This window comes from Brugia malayi (genome assembly GCF_000002995.4).
Source record: "Brugia malayi strain FR3 genome assembly, contig: Bm_v4_ChrX_scaffold_001, whole genome shotgun sequence".
Classification (NCBI taxonomy): Eukaryota; Metazoa; Nematoda; class Chromadorea; order Rhabditida; family Onchocercidae; genus Brugia; species Brugia malayi.
In genome coordinates, this window is record NW_025062479.1 from 11,695,732 (window position 1) to 11,708,556 (window position 12,825).

Sequence of the window (12,825 nt, forward strand, 5' to 3'; positions counted from 1 at the left end):
TTGAGTTAACATCAATAAGTAATGGAATAAAAACAAAGCAAACATTTAACGAAAAAATGAGGTAAAAATTTGATAAAAATGATGCAGCACTTCATTCATAATACAACACAAGGATTTGCAGAGCACCGTTTAAGAGAACGGAAAAACAAGAGAAAGAGCTCTAAAACAATAAGTTTCACTTGAAGATTAAATTTGCATGGCTGTGTGGAACAAATATTATCTATCATTCTCAGGTACATCATCTACACGTCAACTACCTATTATGATTGGTAACGAATACAGGCACAAACACTCTGCAACTCACAACAAAGCTACGATTTCTCACGGCATGAACTCGCTTCAAAATAAAATCCTCGCCACAAAAATTTTAAAGATTGTTAACCAGGATAATTCATCCGCTCACTCATAAATCACTATTTATTATTATTACTATCCTAATTACTACAAATCCGAAGGAATAAAGGTTGTTTTTTTTTTTTTTTTTTTTTTTTGGGTAGTTTGGAAATTCTAAAAATTTCAGAAACATTTTAAGAATTAAATTATTTTCATATGCGGCAGAAGGAACGGTTTTTTTTTTTTTTTTTTCTTTAAACTGAACAAACGAACGAAGCTAACCTGGATAAATAAATGAACGAATGGAAGCAGAGAATGATAAAGAAACGGGAAGAAAAATAACACAAACTGATAGATTAAGTAGAATACGAATATGTTAAAAGAAATAACTCAAAAAAATATGACACTGGTCCCAAACATTATGCTGCCAGAAATCGAATGCTTGCTAATCAGCGCGGTCCTGCGCATCTAATTACCTAAATAGTAAAAATGAATATGTCAGGAACTCCCACATTCTTAACTAAACTATTTGCAGAATATTACTTACTAGTTTTTCGTTTGTCATTTTAACCTTGAAAATTTACCAGAAGTTTTTTCGTTAGAAAAATAATGAAAAAATAAAATATGGTGTTCAAAAGATTAGCGCAGACTTCCAGATTTCTTTTGAAATGTGCGAGAAGGCAAAAATATCTCAAAATGCAAATATTTCTAATCATATTTTCTCGGACTTAACAATTCAACTCATGAAAATGACATAAAAGCATCGAGAGACAGAACACCTAAAGCATACTTCACCTCACAACCAGGACAGTTCATTTTATTATGACATTCAGTTTCTTCTTTCGTTACCTTGCAATGTTAAATAGTGGGATAAAATTCAACTGAGTTGTTCAGAAATTCAAATTCAACTAAGAAATTCAGAAAATATTCCAATAAAAATACCTTTATATCCAGAAGGAGTATCAGCGATTGATGCTAGTATCTCTGCCACCTCCAAATCATTCGGATGTCGTTCCCGACTGTCCCCGCTACCACCACCACCATTGCGCTGTGTCGTTAAATCACAGGGCTCCTTCTGTACATTCGGCACAGGTGCCGGTGCAGCGTTCTGAAGAGTAGGCGTAGAGAGTGGATTCCATAATGAAGTGGTGGATGAAGTGGACGGCCCTATTGGACTGGATTGAATAGCGAGCAATCGCATATAATAATTCAACCACTGATTCGTATTCAAATTTAAGTTATGAGTAAGAACAGAATTAAGTGGAAAAGTTGTTGGGAAGGAGTAATTTGGGAAAATAAATCGGGACTGCGCCTCTTGAACGTTTTGATATTGTTGCTGTTTACCATTTGTTGGGGCAACTGGATCTGATGGCTGTGGCTGACTTTGCGCTACCGAAAAACCCGCAAGCACTTTAATGTAATTAACGTAATTAGAAAGATACTCTAACGACATGGAAGAGGCAGACATCTGTTGAATTTTTGACTGGTACTGTATGTATGCAGCAGCTTCCAGCTGCGAAATTATCATCATCGAAGCGGCATTTGATAATAAAGGATTAAAATTCGGCAGATTCTGTGAAGTTACTCCAGTAACAGGTGCATTCACCGGTTGGGTTGATTGTATGGTGTTTAACATGTCGGGTTTCGCCAACAATTGTTGATATAATGCTACAAGTTCTGCGTTTTGCATTGCTGTAGCTTGCCAGTTGTTTGCCTGTTGTGTTGTCGTAGAGGTACTTGTTTGCGTTTGCGAATTCAGACTGGTTCCACAGTTTGGTTGCAGCTGCGACAGCATCTCTCTGAATAATCTGTTTCGCAGCAATTCCGACTTCGCATAAGAGAAAATTGCTGCAAGCTTCAATTTATCCAATGCAGAATTATTTTCAACAGTATTAGGCTCAACCTGATTTCCATTTATGTTGTTATCAGTTTGGAACTGTTGCGCCAGAAAATTAGGATTAGTCGAGGTGGCAGTTTCTAACGTTATATGAGATGGAAGAGTCGGTACAGGATTTCCTAAAAACACAAGAGAAATAATTAACTATCAAAATTATCAGTACTACTGTCACCTGTTGGTTTCGAGAATTGATATACATTTGGTACCGACTGTACATCAACTGTTAACAGAATAGAAGAAAACCAAGTTAGAAGAGTTTTTCTTTTTTTTTTGTTCTCCAAAAAATTCTTAGAAATGACCTGTCCAAGTAGTACTTTCATTATTAGTTTGTGCAGCACCTGAAAGTTGTACACCAAATGTTTTCTTTTGCTCTGCCGCCTCTTTGAGCTTCTAAAAATAAGTATCTATAATTCATAAAAAAAGTAGCATGTTCTCTCTGAAACGTGATAATTGAAACTTGCTGTAGAAAAAGTCGTGTACTCGGACTTCTGAGCTTCTAACCTGTTGTATAATTTTAAAATATCAGAATAAAAGTTAGAGAGCAAAAATTACTTTAGTAACTCTATGTTGTTTTCGAGCAGTAATATCATTGGTGCATGTTCGTTTTCGCTGAATTAGCATATCTGGCATGAAACCATCTCTGGATAAGCGCTGCATTTCCGGCGCATTCAATTTAACAGACTCATCAACACCATATTTTCGCACAATTGGTAGTCGTGTAAAAGAGCCACCCTGTTCACTTCCAACGACAACTTTGGCATCTCCAACGTAATTTTTGGTGCCAACGACTTGTTGTGCACCAGATGTACTTATGCGCTGCTGCTCTGGTCTTATGTACAAATGACCTGGTGTGACCATCATTTTTTCACTAATAATTGGCTCCACTAGTGATGAGTAGGTGTGATTTCGTCGTCTGTTAGAATGATGTGGCTGTGCTTTCTTCCTATTAGCCTTATGATGCTGCAGCTCATTTGAACTGCTCAACATAAGATTCACTCCACTCTGACCTATTATAGTTTCATTTAAATAGTGATTTGAAATGATACATTTGCATTAGAGTTTTTAATCGTAATCTAATATATCACAAGCTTATCCATTTGCAGAGAAATTTGACATAATTCTTATTGCTAAGACTGTTAATTTACTCTCATTTTGTATAATTTTTAAACATAAATTCACCCTGAAGCACTTCTTGAACAGGTGTCGTGCATAGACTATTTGTTCCGTTTTGGGCGTACGGAGCGATAAGATGCAATGTATTAGAGCTTAATGCCTGAAGTAGGAAATATAAAGTTATCGCAAAATAAAATCAAGAAATAACGTTTACAAATTTACTATTTAAATCTAGAAATGAAGTGTTCAAATGTAAAATTGCTAATCCCTCCTAGTTTCTCCTTAACAAATAGGAAAATATGATCAAGAGACACTGTTCTTTGAATATTTCATAGATACGTTCATCGTGTGAATAAAAGAATTATAATTTCCATAATCACAAATACCTCCGGCAATTTGTTGATATTGACGGACCGATATTCCGGTGCAGAAGGACAGATTTGAAGACGAGAGCGTCCATCTTCCACAGACTGATGAACTTTAAACGTTCCACCGCAAGAATGAAATTCTGTTCCTGATACGTCTGTAGCTAATATTAAGTTTAACCAACCAACTAATGGCTTAAGCAAAATGATTTCATGAATAGAACATCAATTCATTCAGAAAATCTAAGCAGAAAAAGAAGTGTATTGTCCACTGTAAATTCAGTCTGATGAAGAGCTCGGAACTGTATAATGGTTAGTGAGATAAAAACTTGTTGTAAATATCAGAAATTTAACAGTACAGCAAAAAATAAAGAAAATACTACATTCATGTACCATCATTATTGAGGAAATGATATTGAGCAAAAGTTGCAACTTTGGTATTAAAGAAATTTAAAATCGAAGTCAGGAATTTTGCGGCAATAAAACTAAATGCTGATACTTACTTTTAGGAGAACGCGGTGCGCTATGTTCAAATCCCACTTCTTCAGTTAATACTTTATTATCCTGCATCGGGAATACAGTGATATCCTTTTTCAAACGAGGATTATTATCTAGAAAGAACATCAACTTACTCTCTTCGGCTAAAAGAGTGGAAAGAAGCTATTAGAACCAAATGATAAGTTCCTTAATACAAGATAAATGAACTCTGCTATGGTATGCAAGAAGATCAAGAGTAAGGAAAATAATATCGGACAGAATGCAATGTACTGGGTACAATCTCGATTTATTACACCAGGACTGACAGAATTGAATAATCCTTGCAGTCTGGTTGAAATAAATAAATTAGAAGAAATAAACAGGGAATTTCAGTTGCAAGTTAAAGTCAGCTAACAGATTTTATCTTTATCAGGCAAATGTTTCTTTTTTTTTTTTTTTCTACTATAATTATCAAAAACAATGAATATCACTACAGAACAGTGCGATCTTTACGCATCGTATTACTATCATTACAAGAAATGATTATGACAAATAGAAGTTGTGACTTGGTCACGAAATAGTTTCGAAATCTCTCAGAAATCATGAAATAAATTGAAATTAAATATTAAAGTGGAAAAAAAAAATAAACGATGGCAAGATATGTAATGAGGAATTGTTCAAACTTAAAGTTAACCTGGAAAAATACAACTTTGTGGCTGGTGCAATGGAAACAGTGATTCAGGAGGCGAAAATTGTATGTTGGTAGATGGATCTATACCTGAAAGACGACTTGTTGGAACAATTAAACTGAAATGAAAATAGCATTAAAAACCAAACCGTAGATCACGAAAAACCACAACAAATACTGTCCTAAAATTAACAGCACACCACAAATTCTAATCCCATCCATTCGCCGAAGTAATCGTCCTCGACGCCTCCCATCTCGAAACTAATCCTCATAGATCCAATCATCCCCACACCAGGCTTTATGCAAATTTCTGTACAAGAAATATAACAAAAAACATGGATGTAGAAAACAAAAGACGTCAGCAGCAATATGCAAATTCTTATCGAGAAAGGAACAACACAAATAGGATGAAGAAAATGACTTCAACACTTTATGCAAATTTTCGAAAATTACCAAACCACAGGCAATAGTGAGAAGACGGGAATGTACTCAAGCGTTTCTTAACAGACTTGAACTTTATTACGCAGATTTAGGGACCAAACTGAAAAACACCAGAACGTGCATTTTGATAAGAATTCCCCAGTAAATTTTCCATCTCAACACAAGACCTCCTGCTTTGCTTCGAATGATCTTTGTATTCTCCAACAAAGAGTAATTCTCGCATGAAAACTATCCATCTGAGAGTCCCAACCTTACTCATTGTTTTATTATGTAATTGAAGAATTGTATTAACCACAACCGAACAATCGTCAATTAACGAAGAATTTCGCATAGCAAAAAAAAAAAAAAAAAAGCAAAAAACCAGAATACAATGTATCATTCCATGTTTAATAGGAAATCAAGAAACCTTCCTGATAATAGCGTGAAATGATTACAATTAAAATCACGGACATTTTTCGATAAATTTGAGAACATTGGTAATATCCTTCTCTTCCACAAGAACAAAAACAGTTCAAAGATGTTTACAAAACTCATACCTGCAAAATAACTGGGAATTCTACCACTTGCATTCATTTTTGTATTGTTGCAACTGATACTATTACTGTTGCTGATGATGCTGCTACCACTGCTGATGGTGGTGTTGCTATTTCCATTGCTACTACTACTATCACTACTGAAGAAGATGCTGCTATTATTACTATTGCTACTATTGTTGGTGCTACCGTTGCTCGATACCAACATTTCCTCACACACTTCCGCGTCAGCAATAAACTGTCGATCAGCGGTATATGAATCTGTTTCAATCCTTTCTATTTCGGATGCTAAAACTTATCTCGATTGTGAGATAAAAATTATGCAATATTAAAGCTGTAACAAATTGTCCAAAAACTATAAAAAAAAGACGCGTCTGCAGCCAGCTAATATAAATAAACTTATAACAATCACCCTCTTGGAAGATCAAGCCATAATTTATGCAACCATCCATAACTCATGGAACTAACATCAGATTTAAACAAATCCAGTAATACGGATGCATCGTGTCATAGCTTAACCCGATATATGCGCATCTATGAATCATGATGAAAAAAATTTGGCGAAATTATGGAAGTGAAATTGAGGCTGCCAAATTACACAAATTACTTGTTGTTCTGTGCACTTAATTTTAGGCAGTAACTCGCATAAAAGACCACCCATTTTCTAAATCACAGACACAGAAAGAAAAACAAAACGACTAAAAATACGATTACTCTGAAAATTGGAAGTTCAGTAACGCACCAAATACAGGCTTCACTAAATTTCTTAACATCGAAATTACCATGTCATCATTATCTAACGAATTGCCGTAGTGATATTGAAATAACATATTAATATCATTAATGCCACTGCAACTTTTTAAATTGTTGCTAAATTAATCTAAAAAGAAACTGACTTTCCCGTGACTTGAAATAAAATCGGTAAAAAAACATGAATACCTGCACAGGTCATGATGTTGTCAGATTTTGGACCACTGTTCATTATAAGATTCGAGAATCTGCAACAATATTAATATTGGGATGCAGATAATTTCAAAAGCGAGAAACAGGAATATGACAAGAAACGCAGTTAAACAGAAAAAAAGCCGCAATTTCGATGCTTTGTAATAGCAACAAGTAACGAGGAAAGCAAAGAACAAGGCTACACTTTTTTTTCAGTAAAACCAGTAACTGGTACCACAAAAGTTACTTACTTGTTACACTTTAATGATTTTGATTTTCTTTTTTTGTAAACCAATTCGATGTTACGTAAAGCAGATGATTCGATCTTCCAAAATGAACCTTTACCGGGTCCTTCCTGAGAACGTGCGACCTGAAATATGTTTCAAATCTCAGATTTTCTAACACTTTCTTTGAGCTATGTTAAATGTTGTTTTACTCTTGCTTCTCATTAACTGCATTTGACTGGAACTTGTCGGACAAAAAGACAAATTGGTTAAAATTACAGCAGAAATTACAGAAGTTATAATTTAGTTGAATGAAATGTAATATTAATGTTGACCTTACCTTTATGAAATATCGATTCAGTGAAAGATTATGACGGATTGAATTTCGCCAACCTTTATCTGTTTTACGATACCACGGATAACGGCTTGTGATATAGTTATAAATATCTGACAAAGTTGTCTGCCGATCTGGTGAACTCAGAATAGCTTGGACGATCAGCTGAGTGTATGAATATGGTGGCTTTTCATCCGAGATTTCATAATCTTCTAAAAATTTTCTTTTCGCAGTTAACTGAGACCAAGAATGTTGAATTGCTTCAAAATACCTTTGCAGTTTCGACCAGAATGTGAGGTTGACATTGATGTCGGCGGTCCAGTGTTGACACTAAATATATTCAGATTAGAAAACAATTGCAACCAAAAAAAAGGAAGTGCTTAGAAGGCATGTTTGAGACTCCTATGAACATATAAGAAAGAGCACCAACTGAATAAAAATTAAAGACTTAAAGTGACAGATCTTAAGACAGTAGTGCTACTGGTAATACAGAAGTTAAGCAAATTACAGTAATTAATGAAGATGTTTTGGAAGAATCAAAAAAAGTAATGTGAAGAAAACGTTTTACGTGCACAAATCAAAAAAGAAAACGGTACTCTGCTCCTGCAGAAGTCCCAGAAGGTATCTGGACCAGTTCGCTGTGTTCAGTTGTTGGTATGTTCGTGCATTCTTCCATATGAGGCTTATTAGACAAATAAAATGTTTTATCTGATTCTGTAAGAGCAAATGCGGTTCCCCTTTTTCTAGGTTCGAAAATCAGGGATACAGAACACTTAGCACTGATGCATCCATATTCATCTAAATTTTAATATAATTTCTCAACATGATTTCACTGAACACAAGCCCGCATTTAATTTGAAAAAAAAAAAAAAAAAAAAATGTGCTTAATCTCTTAGAGAAAGCCAAAACTTTAGTACAATTAATGTAACATTTCCTGCTGCTTGTACCTCAACCTCGGTTTATCAACTGATAAAACCTGACATCTAAACCCCCACCAAGACACGACATGAAAATAACATACCAGCCAAGGAAACTGCTGAATCTATTTCATTTCCTATTAGCTGAACGTTACAGTCAAGCGAATTCGCAGTGCCAGGTAGTGGTTCCACACCACGAAATAGTATAACAATATGTGTGGAAGGGAAATGAAAAATGCAGCTGAAAAATATGAAGTATAATTATTCATCGATAAAGATACTTTTGCTTGTTCATTGATATTATCTACTGATACATTATTTTCAACATATCAACTAACATGATCAACAAAGGGAATCTTCCACTTTGCTGTACCAATGAATATTTGGAGTTTGAATGATTTGATTAGGCAAACATTCCAATCGACTTTACGCTAATTATCGACCAGGTTCTTAACCTACCAGCCACTGTTCCTTATTTTTCTAAGACAGTTAGTTACCAGAAACATCCGAAATTACTGGTTTGAATAATAGTACTCTGTATTGCTTTACCCATTAAATATCCTTTGCATCTTCAATAAAAACATATAATGAAACCATATAAATCATGGAGCTTTATGATCAATGAATCCACACCTCAGTAAATGTTCCAAAAAATAAAAGTTGAACAAAATATATGCAGCATTAATATATGCGTCATATTTGCTTGTAGCAATACTTGTAGTAATAGACAAGAATAGGACAATTACGAGTTCTATCGTTATTGCAAATACTGCTTACCGATATTTCAGTGTTCCACTCAAAAATCCTCAAAAATCATCTAGCATTAAGTAACTTTCAGTTTCACCAATTTTACTTTTTATCAGCTACCCACTAAATTTTCCTCATTGTTACTACCCCCTCTCGTTTTCTCTCGCTTTTCATCTTTACCTCACCGGTTTACAACTAAGATTTTAAACGTGAAGAAACTAGTAATTGGAAGATCCAAATAATAGTAATTAAAAGGAACATTGGAAACATTTTCATGTCCAACCAATTATTTCAATTCCTCGGTTTTTAGTGATGAATCACACAAAGTCTAAACATTCAGAGAACTGAATAATGACTTATAAGAATTCCAAAAAATAATCATTTAGCACTAGAAAGGAGTACTGTAATTATGAATGGATGACAATTATGCTTACCAACAAACACCACTTGGATATTAGGTTCATTAATGATTTGAAAACTATAGAAACTTCTAACAAATTTAATTGTGAAATCTCTTTTCTTACAAAATGAAACTTTGAAAGAAACAACAAAAGTGATACAGCAATTTTCACAACTTCACAGCTGCTGAGAGTTAGAAAAGACAAATATTGGTGGGTACACACAAAAATTTCTAGTGTGATCAAAATTTAATGACAAATTTATGAAATTTTCGAAAGATTCCAGAATCTTTCTGCCGATAAAACTGTCAAGATCTTTGGATAGAGTAAAACTTCGATGCTGGTTTTAATTTTACTCAGTTTAGACTAGCGTGAAAATCTATGTTCGGTGAAACTTGTAAATGCACAGTGACCACTCAGCCACAGTATATTCCGAAGATATTCATCAATTTACAAAAAATTTATAAGAAACCAACCAAGAGACTGTTTAATCAATAATATCAGCATTATTGTTTATTAATAAAGGGCATAAGGTAACTTCAACTTTTGGTCTAAGCATTTTGAATTAAACCGAAATCTACAAAATGAGTAAATTCCGTTGGTTTACTCTGGAAAAAGAGTTAAACTTTTGAGCAGAAACTCATATTTCGAGAAATCACACATATATTAAAAATCAACGAAATATATGGATCTTATTGACCAAAAACCTGCTGAATCAAATGCACGATCATTCAGAAAAATGGCATATGACTGTATCCAGTACACAGCTGTGATAACAGCAGAGACACTACACAATATAACTGTATCCAGTACACAGTTGCGACGAACTTCAAACAACATTGCTATTACTGTTTCGGATAAATTAATACAAACCTAAATGGAATACTTCGAGCCTGTTCAGACTGTCCATACATAATTCCATTGATGAGCACACCGTTCTTCCCATTCACTTTGATATTCCATCTATTCTGTTGACCAGTATGGTACAGAATAATATGACACCTGCTTACGTAATTGCTTTCCTGAAATAATGCTATTTTTCTTCCCTTTATGAAAACTGCCAAAAGTTATTCACCACCCTCGTTCCTTCTCTTTCCCTCCCCAGTCAGCTAAACTCCACCTCACTTCACTACGTCCAGTATCATCATGTATTTCTGAATCCCTCACAGCTCATAAACACTTATATTGTTTCTTATCACATACCTACTGCAGAGCGATTGCTGGTTAAAATCTTGACAAAATTTCAAAGATATCAGGTTGAAAGTTAAACTGCCAAACTTTCCAAAATTTATTCACTCCAAATAAATAGTCTTTAGCGTGAAACCAATATAAAAATATGAAATTTTGGAGATGGAAGAACTGAAGAACGAAAGGGATTCATGGTTGGAGAATGGGAGATCAAGGATGTATTATACCTTATTTTCGAATGCTTGAAAACAACCAGTTATTATAAAATATATTAACAAAAAGAAGATCCAGGATTTCCATGAAATATACTAACCAATTTATAGCGTCATACTCCGATTACTGCTTCCTATAACAAGTTTGTAAAACGAACGGAATGTGGAAATGACCTGAACTACAAGATCTGTAATCGAATTTGCAGAGTCTCGGCCAATAATCACCACCTTCTTTGAAACGGCAAATGTTCCGCTAGGACCACGAATAAGCGCCAGTGGATGAAAGGCGGGCTCACCAATCCACCCAACCTAAATACAAATTTGCATCTCAGTTCCGAAATTTTCTGGTATATTTCGCGGATAGTAATTTGAAAAGGAAAGAATATCAATTAAAAAGCAAGCCTTTTTAGGACTGTTCTCAATATCTCTGAGCACAAGCAATTCACCAGATAAGTTATTACGGCGAATTTCCAATATTTCTCTTATCGGAGATACTTGCGTTCTAAAAAAGAGATACATTAAAATGAAAAGACCTGTGAAACCTTTTATCCGAAAGGGATGCAGGAAAATCTCAACTAGCATCTTATACGGAAATTAAAAACGACTTCCGGAACAGACAATTAGAAATCAACTTTGAAATGATGTTAACAAATGTTTTCCTTTTCAATACGATCCATTTGGTTTTCAAAAATTCATTAAAAAGAAATTTCGAAAAAAATATCAGCTACGTGAAAAAACCAAAAACAATTGATCAAAACGTTATTTACACGCTAGGTGAACATAAAGTATTCTACTATTTAAAAAAGAGAAAAAAACTGAAACGTAATCAAACACTTCGATGATAAACAAAATTTTTAAATGATAATAATAACAACAGTAATAATGCAATAATTAATAATATGGCATATAAATTAATAATAGTAATAATAATGATAATAACAATAATGGTAGCAATATTAATGATAATAATAATAATAATATTAATAATGATGATAATAAGAATAATAGTAATTAAAATGACTGGTAATAATAAATAGCAATAACAAAAAAAAAAAAATAGTAGCAGTAATAATAATTAGTAATAACAATGACAATTATTATATTATGATAATAATGACAAAAAAAATGAAAATAATAATAATGACAATAATGAAAACAATAATAAATAGTAGCAATGAAAAATAATGACAATAACAGCGATAATAATAGTAATTAGATACCGAATAGTAATAATAAAAATAACGATAATAATAGGAATAATGACAATATTATTGTTATTATTATTATTTATTGTTATCAGTTATTATTATTGTCATTATTATTAATAAAACAAACTTGAAACTTACTCAATGTTTGATTTACCCGTTTTGAGTGCTTCATGCTGACGATTAACAACAGAATTTATAACTGCTTCAGCAGTGCTAGATGTTCGATCTGCTAACATCAATGTCGATGTTAATGCTTTATTGCACATTTCATTTCCAGATGATAACTTTTCAAGCTTATTGCTTCCACTCATCTTTGCAATACAAGTTAAATATTCTTTTGCAACACCAGCCACAGCACCTAGTTTATTATCTATTGTATTACTTCTCGTCATTAAGCAAAAAAGACCAGAAGTTTTGAGCTTAAAAAAACCATGCTGAAATACACACATCAGTAATAATTAAAAACAATAAAATGAATCATCGGATTCACAATTAACTGAACCTGAAACAAAAACAAATAGAAATAAAGAAAAAAGCATACAACTTTATGAAATAAGGGTATTAATTATTACTGAGCACACTTATATTTGCAAAAACTTAGCATGCAAAATCCTCCCCAAAACCCCAACAAAACAACCACAAAAATACAAACGCCCACCAATTAACCCAATGATGAACGCAACAATGTGACCGTTCCAAATTCTGAAATAAACGCAAAATAGCGCGTTTCAATTTGTTACGTCTTTTCGCAATATATATTCCGTTAGGATACGAAATATAATGGTAGTAGATGAGGACGCTGGACGAT

At 33.6% G+C, this 12,825-nt stretch overlaps 1 protein-coding gene across 1 annotated transcript; it reads right to left on the reverse strand.

The window, feature by feature from the left end:
* Positions 1–801: 801 nt before the first annotated feature.
* Positions 802–12,328, reverse strand: Bm2470 (myocyte nuclear factor-beta; the record flags this gene model as incomplete). Its single annotated transcript, XM_043074525.1, has 19 exons — positions 802–809; positions 1,276–2,349; positions 2,530–2,620; positions 2,783–3,237; positions 3,410–3,503; positions 3,730–3,866; positions 4,212–4,319; positions 4,880–4,963; positions 5,851–6,135; positions 6,787–6,845; positions 7,041–7,159; positions 7,354–7,559; positions 7,619–7,677; positions 7,944–8,145; positions 8,369–8,505; positions 10,283–10,431; positions 10,984–11,118; positions 11,212–11,311; positions 12,156–12,328. 19 exons carry the CDS (start codon positions 12,326–12,328, stop codon positions 802–804), a joined length of 3,675 nt encoding a protein of 1,224 aa, XP_042930459.1.
* Positions 12,329–12,825: the final 497 nt, after the last annotated feature.